The sequence below is a fragment of the Microcaecilia unicolor genome, chromosome 1, assembly GCF_901765095.1.
Source record: "Microcaecilia unicolor chromosome 1, aMicUni1.1, whole genome shotgun sequence".
NCBI lineage: Eukaryota > Metazoa > Chordata > Amphibia > Gymnophiona > Siphonopidae > Microcaecilia > Microcaecilia unicolor.
Window position 1 is genome coordinate 770,950,316 of NC_044031.1, and position 14,781 is coordinate 770,965,096.

Sequence of the window (14,781 nt, forward strand, 5' to 3'; positions counted from 1 at the left end):
TATATCTACATTGAGGTGTTTTAAATGTGCCAGTATCTTTTTCCTTTTAATGGGAGACGTGATGCCCCCCACATTCCAAGTGACTAATTTACAGTGTGTAGTCGTGTGGGTTTGCTATCTTCCAGTATATAAACTCGGAGAACTCAGCCCCTGGGTCCCAGCCCTTCCCCAGTAGCTGCCTACATAGTCCTTTCCCTATCGTTCTCGCCATCATGGGCATGCAATTCCAGTGTGTTTCTTCCTTTTGCTTGGCCTGTGTGTAAGACCCTATCCTTATAGCTCTGGAGCACCCTCCCTCCCTTAGACATTGATTCTTTCCAAATCTCCGTCTTCCCCTCCCTTTACCCCTCCCGTTACCTAGGCCCCCCTCCCTTCCAACCCTAACCATTACTTCTCTCCTTCCAGGTGGACATATTACCGCTACTAGGTTCCCCCTCCCCCCCCCCCTCCCTTCAGCTCTCCCCCCCGGCCCCAGCGGAAGCTCCCCCCCCCTTTTTGGGATAAGGTCAGATCTAAGATGACCCTTAAGTATGCCAACTCCCTCCACCACTATTCTTATTAATGAAACAATATACCATATTAGTACTTTATCAATATTGCACCAACAAATGCCTTACATAACCTTAGTAGATCACACCATCGTCTCTTTCTCATATACTTAAACATGTTGCGTGAACTTTCAACAGGAGTCCTCTGGTCTTAGAGTCAGGTTGGTGCAGCGTCTGGCGCCTGTAGTTCAACGTCTATAACTGTTGGGCCTCTTGGACTGAGTGGAAGGAACGCCATCTGTTTTTCATGCTGGATCTTCAAAACAGCTGGGTAAAGCAGCAAGATTCTTGTTTTTCTGTTGACCAATGTTGTGCAAAGCGGGTGAAATCTGCGCCTTTGTTCTTGAACTCCTGCTGAGTAATCTTGGAAGATTTTTATCTGGGCTCCGTCATATCTCAGAGTGTCTCTTTTTTAAACGGAAGCCCCTCATAATTTCTTCTTTATGCAAGTAGTATGAACTTTAATTATCACCAATCTGGGCCCTTTGCTGTCCCTGTTGCCACCGGCCCAGCCTGTGAGCCTTTCTATGCACAGTTCTCCATAACTATCAAACAGAGCCAGTTCTTTTTTAAGCCACTGCTCCAACACGTGCCCAGTGATTTCTCTGGGATTGCCTCTGATAGGCCAACAATCGCAAGTTGCATCTTCTTGCTCTGTTCTCCATATCTCGATCTTATCTTGTTGTGCCTTGAGTGATCCATCATCCGGGTAACATCTTGGGTGTTCTGTGCCCTGGTATCTTCCAGAACTGAGATTCTGCTTCCGCTTCCCCCAGTCTCTTCACTGTATCTGCCATGGTAGCTTCCATGTTGCTCATTTGGCGTTCTAGCAAGTCAAATCTTGGGTTAAGTGCAGCACTTACTGCCATAGTGATCTGAGCCAATTGCTTTTCAGAGAAATCCCCAAGCTTTTCAAGCTTTCCTTCTGCCATTTGTGCCCCTGTGGGTGGAGGAGTACTTTTCCCCTTATCGTATTTGGTGCCGCTTCGAGTTGTACCAGCAGACTTAGGCCTCACATATTGCTCCATACAGTCCGTGTATCGCCCTGTGCTGTGCTTTGCGCGCCAACGTAATGGTGCTGGCACCCTTATCTGAGAATATCGGAGGAACAGAATCCTACAACCAATGTGCGCTGCTACTTCACTTCCTATGAAAGTTTAATTGTTATGAGCAGGGCAACACTCTCCTTGATTCATTTCTTTGTCTAGACTGCATAATAATGTCGACCTTGGCACAATTCCTCTCCTCTATTAGCAGTTATCTTATCTAGAAAGTTCAAGGGGACTGCTGTAGCAAATTTCTTAGTTTACACGAGTCACCAGTGCGTCGCTTGCCTTTCTATTACAGTGGGTTTAGCTTGCTTTTCCCCCCGGCTATGGGGATTGTTATAGACCGGGCTAGCGCCCTCTTCGAGGCGGGGGAGGAGCAGTAGGGAAGAACTATTGCTAAATCGCTCCTGCTTTTATCGCCCTTCCTTTGTTCTGAGCCCAGCTCCTTATCCTACCGCCACTTGCCGCTTACCCCTGCTGCCGTCCTTCCTCTGCCCGTTCCGGGATTCTTCCGACCGCCATCTTGGATTGCGGCGCACGCGGTTAAATAAACTTCGGCTGCAGCTCTATGGGGTGCATCGGCAAGGACCCGCAGGTGTCTTCTTGCTCTCGGGGCCTTTAGGTAGCGCTAGTTGCCGCGGGGGAGTCCCAGCAGACGGGGGGAGATGGAAGTCCCTCATGCGGTATTGCGGAGCCCTCTAATCGGCGGCCATCTTCCCGCTCGGCTCCACCGGAAGTCCGAGTGAGGTGTTTAAATTTGCAGACTACTACTACTACTACTTAACATTTCTAGAGCGCTACTAGGGTTACGCATCGCTGAGACAACACAAAACTATTCAAAGTTTTCCAAAAAGCATGCAGATGTGAAAAACTGCAGGAAGACCTTTGGAAACTCGAAGGACTGGGCATCCAAATGGCATCTGAAATTTCATGTGGACAAATGCAAAGTGATGCACATTGGGAAACATAATCTGAATCATAGCTACCTTATGATATGGTCCACCTTAGGAGTCAGCAATCATGAAAAAGATCTAGGTGTCATTATAGACAATAGGCTGTAATGATCTGCCCATTGTGCAGCGGCCAGCCAAAGAAAGCAAACCGGATGCTGGGAATTATAAGAGAGGGATGCAAAACAAGACCAAAATAATATAATGCATCTGTATTGCTCTGTGATGTGACCTCACTTTTAGCATTACGTTCAGTTCTGGTCACCGTATCTCAAAAAAGATATAGCGGGATTATAAAAGGCTTAAAGAAGAGCGACCTAAATGATAAAAGGGATGGCACTCCTCTCATTTGAAGAAAGGCTAAATAGGTTAGGGTGCTTCAGCTTGAGAAAGAGATGGATGAGGGGGGGGATGTGATTGAGGTCTATAAATCCTGAGTGGTGTTGAACAGGTAAAAGTGAATTGATTTTTCACTCTTTCAAAAAGTACAAAGACCAGGAGGACACTCAATGAACTTGAATCTCTGGAACTTGCTGCTGGATGATATGGTAACGGCAGTTAGCATATCTGGGTTTAAAAATGATTTGGACAAGTTCCTGGAGGAAAAGTCCATAGCCTCTGTTTTGAGATGGACATGGGGAAGCCACTGCTTTCCCCGAGATGGTAGCATGGAATGTTGCGCCTAATTGGGTTTCTGCCAAGTTCTTCCATGTGAACCAAAACTTCTTTTTGGATAACAGTGGGATACAAGAATGCATAATTAAATAAATGTGACCAGGATACTGAGCTAGATGGACCATTGGTCTAACCCAGTATGGTGGTTATATTCTTAAAGCGTGGGACAAGCATATCGGATCTCTTAGGGAGCGGAGGAAATAGTAGGTGGCATGGATGGGCAGACTGGATAGTTCATAAGGCCTTTATGTTTCATAGATTCATAAAAGAATACTTAATCCGTGAAAGGCTCTCAGTACAGTCCATTCATATCAAAATAACAATTCAGCAAATGGACCAAGGATTCACCGTCAAGGTCTATATATATTTGAAGAGACGGGGGGGGGGGGGGGGGGAGTCTAAGTCACTTAGAGGGGCATAATCGAACGGCGCTGGCCATCTTCAGGGCCGGCTCCGCAAAGGGTCGGTGCCAACCGTATTATCGGAAAAGATGGCCGGCCATCTTTTCTTTCGATAATACGGTTGGGGCCAGCTAAATCTCAACATTTAGGTCAATGTTGAGATCGCCGGGTTTACAAATGGCCCGGCTTCAAAAAGTGGAAAAAAAATCCAAGTGCTCAGGCTTTTTCATTAGTACCAGTGGGATTTGAACCGGCCACCTCTGGATTACAAGACCGGTGCTCTAACCACTTGGCCACAGCTCCACTTACATAGTAACATAGTAGATGACGGCAGAAAAAGACCTGCGCGGTCCATCCAGTCTGCCCAACAAGATAAACTCACATGTGCTACTTTTTGTGTATACCTTACCTTGATTTGTACCTGTCCTTTTCCGGGCACAGACCGTATAAGTCTGCCCAGCACTATCCCCGCCTCCCAACCACCAGCCCTGCCTCCCACCACCGGTTCTGGCACAGACCGTATAAGTCTGCCCAGCACTATCCCCGCCTCCAAACCACCAGTCCTGCCTCCCACCATCGGCTCTGGCACAGACCGTATAAGTCTGGCCAGCACCATCTCCGTCTCCCGCCACCGGCTTTGCCACCCAATCTCGTCTAAGCTCCTTAGGATCCATTCCTTCTGAGCAGAATTCCTTTATGTTTATCCCACGCATGTTTGAATTCCGTTACCGTTTTCATTTCCACCACCTCCCGCAGGAGGGCATCCACCACTCTCTCCGTGAAAAAATACTTCCTGACATTTTTCTTGAGTCTGCCCCCCTTCAATCTCATTTCATGTCCTCTCGTTCTACTGCCTTCGCATCTCCGGAAAAGGTTCGTTTGCAGATTAATACCTTTCAAATATTTGAACGTCTGTATCATATCACCCCTGTTTCTCCTTTCCTCCAGAGTGTACATGTTCAGGTCCGCAAGTCTCTCCTCATACGTCTTGTAACGCAAATCCCATACCATCCTCGTAGCTTTTCTTTGCACCGCTTCAATTCTTTTTACATCCTTAACAAGATACGGCCTCCAGAATTGAACACAATACTCCAGGTGGGGCCTCACCAACGACTTATAAGGGGCATCAACACCCCCTTTCTTCTGCTGGTCACACCTCTCTCTATACAGCCTAACAACCTTCTAGCTAGGGCCACCGCCTTGTCACACTGTTTCGTCGCCTTCAAATCCTCAGATACTATCACCCCAAGATCCATCTCCCCATCCGTACCTATCAGACTCTCCCCGCCTAACACATACGTCTCCCGTGGATTTCTACTCCCTAAGTGCATCACTTTGCATTTCTTGGCATTGAATTTTAATTGCCAAACCTTAGACCATTCTTCTATCTTCCATAGGTCCTTTTTCATGTTTTCCACTCCCTCCGGGGTATCCACTCTGTTACAGATCTTAGTATCATCCGCAAATAGGCAAACTTTACCTTCTAACTCTTCGGCAATGTCACTCACAAATATATTGAACAGAATCAGCCCCAGCACCGATCCTTGAGGCACTCCACTACTCACCTTTCGCTCCTCCGAGCGAATTCCATTCACCACCACCCTCTGGCGTCTGTCCGTCAACCAGTTCCTAATCCAGTTCTGTCCCTAAAATCGAGTGTAATACCGGAAGACTGGAGGGTAGCCAATGTTACTCCGATTTTTAAGAAAGGTTCCAGAGGAGATCCGGGAAATTATAGACCGGTGAGTCTGACGTCGGTGCCGGGCAAGATGGTGGAGGCTATTATTAAGAATAAAATTGCAGAGCATATACAAAAACATGGACTGATGAGACAAAGTCAGCACGGATTTAGTGAAGGGAAGTCTTGCCTCACCAATCTAATGCATTTTTTTGAGGGGGTAAGCAAACATGTGGACAATGGGGAGCCGGTTGATATTGTATATCTGGATTTTCAGAAGGCGTTTGACAAAGTGCCGCACGAAAGACTCCTGAAGAAATTGCAGAGTCATGGAATCGGAGGTAGGGTATTATTATGGATTAAGAACTGGTTGAAAGATAGGAAGCAGAGAGTAGGATTGCGTGGCCAGTATTCTCAGTGGAGGAGGGTAGTTAGTGGGGTCCCGCAGGGGTCTGTGCTGGGTCCGTTGCTTTTTAATGTATTTATAAATGACCTAGAGATGGGAATAACTAGTGAGGTAATTAATTCGCCGATGACACAAAATTATTCAGGGTCGTCAAGTCGCAGGAGGAATGTGAACGATTACAGGAGGACCTTGCGAGACTGGGAGAATGGGCGTGCAAGTGGCAGATGAAGTTCAATGTTGACAAGTGCAAAGTGATGCATGTGGGTAAGAGGAACCCGAATTATAGCTACGTCTTGCAAGGTTCCGCGTTAGGAGTTACGGATCAAGAAAGGGATCTGGGTGTCGTCGTCGATGATACGCTGAAACCTTCTGCTCAGTGTGCTGCTGCGGCTAGGAAAGCGAATAGAATGTTGGGTGTTATTAGGAAGGGTATGGAGTCCAGGTGTGCGGATGTTATAATGCCGTTGTATCGCTCCATGGTGCGACCGCACCTGGAGTATTGTGTTCAGTACTGGTCTCCGTATCTCAAAAAAGATATAGTAGAATTGGAAAAGGTACAGCGAAGGGCGACGAAAATGATAGTGGGGATGGGACGACTTTCCTATGAAGAGAGGCTGAGAAGGCTAGGGCTTTTCAGCTTGGAGAAGAGACGGCTGAGGGGAGATATGATAGAAGTGTATAAAATAATGAGTGGAATGGATCGGGTGGATGTGAAGCGACTGTTCACGCTATCCAAAAATACTAGGACTAGAGGGCATGAGTTGAAGCTACAGTGTGGTAAATTTAAAACGAATCGGAGAAAATTTTTCTTCACCCAACGTGTAATTAGACTCTGGAATTCATTGCCGGAGAACGTGGTACGGGCGGGTTAGCTTGACGGAGTTTAAAAAGGGGGTTAGATAGATTCCTAAAGGACAAGTCCATAGACCGCTATTAAATGGACTGGAAAAATTCCTCATTTTTAGGTATAACTTGTCTGGAATGTTTTTACGTTTGGGGAGCGTGCCAGGTGCCCTTGACCTGGATTGGCCACTGTCGGTGACAGGATGCTGGGCTAGATGGACCTTTGGTCTTTCCCAGTATGGCACTACTTATGTATTTATGTACTTATGTACTTCGGGTCCTATCTTCAGGCCGTCTAGTTTATTTAAGAGCCTCCTGTGGGGAACCGTGTCAAAAGCTTTGCTGAAATCTAAGTAGATTACGGCCATAGCTTGTCCCTGATTCAATTCTCCTGTCACCCAATCAAAGAATTCAATGAGGTTCGTTTGGCACGATTTCCCTTTGGTAAATCCATGTTGTCTGGGATCTTGCAACTTATTGGCTTCCAGGAAATTCACTTATCCTTTCCTTCAGCATCGCTTCCATTACTTTTCCAATAACCGGTGAGGCTTACCGGCCTGTAGTTTCAAGCTTCTTCCCTATCACCACTTTTGTGAAGAGGGACCACATCCACCGATCTCCAATCCCTCAGAACCTCTCCCGTCTCCAAGGATTTATTAAACAAATCTTTAAGAGGACCCGCCAGAACCTCTCTGAGCTCCCTCAATATCCTAGGGTGGATCCCATCCGGTCCCATGGCTTTGTCCACCTTTAGCTTTTCAAGTTGTTCATAGACACTGTCTTCCGTGAATGGTGCTCTATCTACTTCAATCTCATTTGTACTTTTTGCAGTCCATCGCGGTCCTTCTCTAGGATTTTCTTCTGTGAAAACAGAACAGAAGTATCTATTTAGCAAATTTGCTTTTTCTTCATCATTATCCACATAGCGGCTCGCAGTATCTTTTAGTCTCACAATTCCCTTTTTAGTCATTCTCCTTTCACTAATATACCTGAAGAAAATTTTGCCACCCCTCCTTACATTTCTAGCCATTTGTTCTTCCATTTGCGCTTTCGCCAGACGTATCTCTCTCTTGGCTTCTTTCAGTTTCATCCGGTATTCCTCCTCGTGTCCCTTTTCTTGAGTTTTTTTGTATTTCTGGAACGCCAACTTTTTAGCCTTTATTTTCTGCCACTTGCTTGGAGAACCATATCGGTTTCCTTTTTCTCTTGCTTTTATTTACTTTCCTTACATAAAGGTTTGTGGCCCTATTTATAGCTTCTTTCAGTCTGGACCACTGTCCTTCCACTTCTTGTATTTCCTCCCATCCCATCAGCTCCTTCCTCAGGTATTCCCCCATTTTACTAAAGTCAGCATGTTTGAAATCCAGGACTTGAGTTTTGAGTGGCCACCCTCCTCTTCAGCCGTCATATCAAACCAAACCGTTTGATGGTCACTGCTGCCCAGGTGGGCACCCACTCGGACATTTGACACATTATCCCCATTTGTGAGTACCAGATCCAGCGTCGCTCCCTCCCTCGTGGGTTCTGACACCATTTGTCTGAGTAAAGCACTTTGAAAAGCATCCACGATCTCTCTACTTCTTTCCGATTCCGCAGACGGAACCTTCCAATCTACATCCGGCAGATTGAAATCTCCCAACAACAGCACCTCTCTTTTCTTCCCCAACTTTTGAATATCAGCGATCAGATCTTTATCTAGGTCCTCCAATTGTGTCGGGGGTCTGTAGACAACACCCACATGGACAGAGGTTCTATCCTCTCTTTTTAAGGTGATCCATATCGCTTCTTCCTTTCCCCAGTTCCCTGTCATTTCAGTCGCTGTGATATCATTTCTCACATACAGAGCTACTCCTCCACCTTTACGCCCCTCTCTATCCTTCCTAAAAAGATTATAGCCTGGTATGTTTGCATCCCATTCATGAGAACCATTGAGCCATGTCTCTGTGATTGCAACTATGTCCAAGTCTGCCTCCAAGATTAGGGCATGAAGGTCATGAACTTTATTGCTTAGACTGCGAGCATTTGTGGTCATCACTTTCCATCTACATTTCCAAGTATGTGTTTCGGTTTTAGTGATTTGGGGGTGTCTTTTCTCTTTGGGTACCTTCATATCTTTTTGTTCCAACTTCTTTGCTTTTTCTTTTTCTTCCGCCTCAGTTTTATTTTCAGGAGCATCACAGTGCTGTAGTGGAGCAAAAGAATTCTGTAGGGGCAAAACTTCTGAGGGCGGATGCTTCTGTGTCACATAACGAAGCCTGCCTGATTCTTACTTACTTATTAGATGTCCCTCCCTTTTGATTATGCCCCTTCAGGTCTCTCTCAGCCAATCATAGACAGGGGTCTCTCTCAGCCACTCACAGACAGTTAAATGCACTCTGATTGGCTGAGAGAGACCTGAAGGGGCATAATCAAAAGGGAGGGACATCCAAGTAAGTGGAGCTGTGGCCAAGTGGTTAGAGTATCAGTCTTGTAATCCAGAGGTGGCCGGTTCAAATCCCACTGGTACTACTTAAAAAGCCGAGCAAAATAGTTTGATTTAGGACGTCCCTGACAAGCACTTGGATTTTTTTATTTTTTGGGTGGGAGGGGATTGGTGAGCACTGGGGGAGTAAGGGGAGGTCATCCCCGATTCCCTCGGATGGTCATTTGGTCAGTTGGGGCTCCTTTTTGAAGTTTGGTCGTGAAAAAAAAAGGGACCAAGTAAAGCCGGCGAAATGCTCATCAAGCCTGGCTTTTTTTTTTCCGTTATTGAGCGAATCCGGCCATCTTGTGAGCATGCCCCCGTCCCGCCTTCACTACCCTACCGACACGCCCCCTTGAAATTTCGCCGGCTCCGCGACGGAAAGCAGTTGAAGCCGGCCAAAATTGGCTTTCGATTATACCGATTTGGCTGGTTTCAGGAGATCGCCGGCCATCTTCCGATTTGTGTCGGAAGATGACCGGCGATCACTTTTGAAAATGAGCTGGTTAGTGAGCCAAAATAGAAGTGCTCTCCTGCATTATTTTTCAAATTTACCGCCAGTCATTCAGTGTGATGTAAATTGCCTTGATGGATTAATTATCATTTGAATAGCAATCACATTTGCAGTTGTATGGATGGAGGTTTTTTTTTTGGCAATGATCACAACAATCACTAAAGGGTTTTTCAAATAAATCACTCTGAAGAGAGCAGTGGGCTGTTATCCTGGTGATAGATGCGACTCCCCCCCACCCCACTCCATATATACATAGACCTTTATGGTGAATCCTTGGTCCATTATTTGTTGAATCATAGATTCATCATCCTGCAGTTTTAACTGTTTAATATCCAGATTTGCATTTTACAGGATCATTCTGGCAGGGATGTTATTGGAGTAATCAAGATTGTTCAGTTTAATTAATATCTTATGCAAGGGTTAGGAGTATGAAAGGTATCAGGGGGAGGGGTGCAAGGCTGAAGGTTTGTCTAGGTTGCCTAATGTTGTATAGCATGGCCCCTTCCTCTCACTCTAAAGCATAGAGTCTGTGCCCCAGAGCATGGGAGACTGAGGCTGTGATTGACTGACTGTATTGTAATCAGTACATGGGGTACTCAGATTTCTTCATGATTAAATTGAAGCAGGGATTTATTTTTGTTACATTTGTACCCCGCGCTTTGACACTCATGGCAGGCTCAATGCGGCGGGCAATGGATGGTTAAGTGACTTGCCCAGAGTCACAAGGCGCTGCCTGTGCCGGGAATCAAACTCAGTTCCTCAGGACCAAAGTCCACCACCCTAACCACTAGGCCACTCCTCCACCACTTGTGCTTGCATGTGAGTTCTGTACTTAAGCAGTATTTTGTTTTTAAATTAAGAGTTATGAAGAACTACTCAGATTGAACCCCATGATCCATTTACTTGATTTAGTCTAATTTTTGATTTGATAATCCTTTTATGAAATAATTTTAAGCAAAGAGCAATAAAGATACAAGGAATATCAGTGGGTCATTCTGATTTTTCCTTTGTCTTCCAGCTCAACCTCCCTACAGCATGTGTTTTCGAGTGAAGTTTTACCCAACAGATCCATCTGCTTTGAAAGAAGAAATTACCAGGTGGGGCATTTTCTTTTCTCACTCTTAGCCAGCTGATCACCAGAGTTTTATTCAAGCGTGTGTTGGTCTGCTTTCATAATGAGTGTTTTCTATAAGCACAGAATGGCAGAAATCATTTTTGAATAAAGGCTCATGTCTAGAAAAAGTACCTATTGATTGCTTAGAACACGTTGGGGTCAATATTCAAAGTGGTTTAACCAGGCAGGAGCCTATGTGGGGCTCTCAGCTGATATTCAGTGACCCTTATCCTTCTAACCGCTGAAGCCAAAAATGGCTATGTTGGAGGCCCAGGGGCTGGCAATTATGAAGTTAAGTGCGATGCCTTTCTCCTGGGTTGGGAACAGGTTTTTGTATGCGCATCCTTTGTTGAAACTCAAGCAGGATAAGGGGATCATGATCCTTATTGCCCCCTATTGGCCGAAACAGATAATGGTTCCCTCTACTTTTGGAATTAGCTTCTGAAGAACTGTGGAGTCTGGACTGCTTTCCGACCCTTATGGCTTGGATGTTGAGAGGGTAGTAGTTGTTAAGGTAACCAGACAGATCAGACTGTATAGAACACAGACCTATCTGGTTAAGACCTGAACAGGATAAGAACCATCCGTCTGCACATACATTAATATTCAGTACTGGTGCCAGATGTGGCCCAAGATTCAAGATGGGGACATAAAGTCAGCAGAGGCTTAAAGAAAACCTTCATTGCCGCCAGCTGAGTGTTTTCCCGATTGTGTCTAATTCTGGGTGTGTTAGTACATTGCACTTCATGGAAGACTGAGCTGTTCTTAAACTGATATCATAGGAAGGCCTGCAATTCACACAGAATTCTGCACTTCGTGCAGAGACAGGGAGGTCAGAGCTTAGGCAACGTTTGACGTGGTAGTGGCTGTTCTCTTATTCTTTTTTTTTTTTTACTTTAAATATTTTTTATTAGAATAACTCTACAACAGCCAATTTCTCAAAGAGCACATCCTGTTCACATTTGCCCATGCAGGGGCTCATATCTATAAACTACTATATCTAACTAACTTATCCACAGTATCAACGGTTAGGAAACTCATAATAACACAAGTGCTCCATAAACAGTATCCACCACCCAACTAAACTGTATACCCCTAATATACAACATCCCCTTCCCCATCCCTCTACCCAACTCCACTCCCAACTCAACTTGAGAGCATCCCCTGATTCTTGAAACACTCTCACCTCCAAACCATCTCTTCCTCTTCACCCTTTAACCCACTGCCTCAACCAACCAACCCAGGCCTCCTTCTCCTCTTTTCTTGATATCACCGAAGAGGAAACCACCCATCTTCTCTTCTCTTCGAAATGCACCACCTGTTCCTCTGACCCCATCCCCACCAACCTACTCAACACCATCTCCCCTACTGTAACCCCCCCCCCCCATCTGTCATATTCTCAACCTCTCTCCACTGCAACTGTCCCTGACACCTTCAAGCATGCTGTAGTCACACTGCTCCTCAAAAAACCATCACTTGACCCTACCTGTCCCTCCAACTACCGCCCAATTTCCCTCCTACCCTTCCTCTCCAAGATACTTGAACGTTGCCTTGATTTTCTCTCCTCTCATGCCATCCTCGATCCGCTTCATTCCGGCTTTCGCCCCCTACACTCGACAGAAACAGCACTATCTAAAGTCTGCAATGACCTGTTCCTTGCCAAATCCAAAGGCCACTACTCCATCCTCATCCTCCTCGACCTATCCGCCACCTTTGACACTGTCAATCACAACTTACTTCTTGCCACACTGTCCTCATTTGGGTTCCAGGGCTCTGTCCCCTCCTGGTTCTCCTCTTATCTCTCCCTCCGTACCTTCAGAGTAATTTCTCATGGTTCTTCCTCCACCCCCATCCCGCTCTCTGTTGGAGTTCCTCAGGGATCTGTCCTTGGACCCCTTCTTTTTTCAATCTACACCTCTTCCCTGGGCTCCCTGATCTCATCCCACGGTTTCCAATATCATCTTTATGCCGACCGACACCCAGCTTTATCTCTCCACACCAGACATCACTGCGGAAACCCAGGCCAAGGTATCAGCCTGCTTATCCGACATTGCTGCCTGGATGTCCAACTGCAACCTGAAACTGAATATGGCCAAGACCGAGCTTATTGTCTTCCCACCCAAACCCACTTCTCTCCCTCCACTCTCTATCTCAGTTGATAACACCCTCATCCTCCCCATCTCATCTGCCCGCAACCTCGGAGTCATCTTTGACTCCTCCCTCTCTGCGCATATCCAGCAGATAGCCAAGACCTGTCGCTTCTTCCTCTATAACATTAGCAAAATTCGCCCTTTCCTCTCTGAGCACACCACTCAAACTCTCATCCACTCTCTCATTACCTCTCGCCTTGACTACTGCAACCTACTCTTCACTGGCCTCCCACTTAGCCATCTATCCCCCCTTCAGTCCATTCAGAACTCTGCTGCATGTCTTATCATCCGCCTGGACCGATATACTCATATCACCCCTCTCCTCAAGTCTCTTCACTGGCTTCCGATTAGGTACCGTATACAGTTCAAGCTTCTCCTACTAACCTACAAATGCACTTGATCTGCAACCCCTCCCTACCTCTCTACCCTTATCTCCCCCTACGTTCCTACCCGTAACCTCCGCTCTCAAGACAAATCCCTCCTTTCAGTACCCTTCTCCACCACCGCCAACTCCAGGCTCCACCCTTTCTGCCTCTCCTCACCCATGCTTGGAATAAACTCCCTGAGACCATTCGCCAGGCCCCCTCCCTGCCCATCTTCAAATCCTTACTCAAAGCCCATCTCTTCAATGTCGCCTTCAGCACCTAATCACCATACCTCTATTCAGGAAATCTAGACTGCCCTAACTTGGCATTTCGTCCTTTAGATTGTAAGCTCCTTTGAGCATGGACTGTCCTTCATTGTTAAACTGTACAGAGCTGCGTAACCCTACTAGCGCTCTAGAAATGTTAAGTAGTAGTAGTACCCCTTCCCATCCCCCCTACCCCACCCCCCTCCTATAATACTCCACAATCCTAAATACTTGTCAATCTTTGTTGTAATCGATCCCATCCACCCTTGTGTCGCAATGCCCTCTCCCTGCGGTATGCCGTTAGTCGCTCCATTTGTATTAACTGGCCCAATTTACATTTCCAGTTACCTAGTGTCGGGGGATCCGCCCTCTTCCAATACTGTGCTATGAGGCACTTAGCTGTTGCCAACCCCAGGCGCAACTATTTACGCTCCTCTCAAGAGTCCCTTTCATTATATAAGTCCAAAAGGCACACCAAAGGACTGCACACCAAAGACGAATCAATCAACTTTACTAATGCTTTCATAACCGTATGCCAAAAGGATACCTACCACCTGGGGCATGCCCACCATATATGTATAAAGGAGCCTCTTTGCGAATTGCACCTCCAGCATAAATCTTTTGTACCCGGGAACATCTGCTTTAATCTCTCCGGGGTGTAATACCATCTGCTTAAGACTTTATAGGCATTTTCCTCCACCAAAACACATACCGAAGCTTTCTGAATCTCCCCACAAATAACTTCCCACTCCTGATCAGAAAAGCGGCAATTTAAATCTTCCTGCCAAGCACCCTGAAAACCAAATGGTCTGGGATCATATCCCCTTAAAAATTTATATATCACTGATATTGGTCTGGGAACCCTCCTCAATAGAAGCCACAAAATTTCCAGACTTTCCGTCTCCTGAGGGTACCCCCCCCCCCCCGGGCAAACTATACATGGAGTACAGCGTATCAAAACTCTTCACCCTTCCCCCCTGCAGCACAGCACAAAAATTCGCAATGCCCGCTTGCTCCCACCGCACAAAAAGGGCAACATGGCTTTACCAAAGGAAAATCGTGCCAAACAAATCTTATTGACATCTTTGACTGGGTGACCAAAGAACTGGATGAAGGGCGTGCGCTAGATGTGATCTACTTGGTTTTCAGCAAAGCCTTTGATAACGATCCCCCACAGAAGACTCGTGAATAAGCAGAAATGACTGAACTTTTTTTTTTTTTGTTACATTTGTACCCCGCGCTTTCCCACTCATGGCAGGCTCAATGCGGCTTACATGGGGCAATGGAGGGTTAAGTGACTTGCCCAGAGTCACAAGGAGCTGCCTGTGCCGGGAATCGAACTCAGTTCCTCAGTTCCCCAG

General features: G+C 46.3%; 1 protein-coding gene across 2 annotated transcripts in view; it reads left to right on the forward strand.

Annotated features, from left to right (window-relative positions):
• Window positions 1-14,781, forward strand: part of FRMD5 (FERM domain containing 5) — a 269,594-nt gene that overhangs the window by 124,403 nt on the left and 130,410 nt on the right. For both annotated transcript variants that reach the window (XM_030190473.1, XM_030190474.1), the window contains one exon: window positions 10,544-10,622. In XM_030190473.1, coding sequence (XP_030046333.1) covers window positions 10,544-10,622 — 79 coding nt within the window. The remainder of the gene's footprint in view (window positions 1-10,543; window positions 10,623-14,781) is intronic.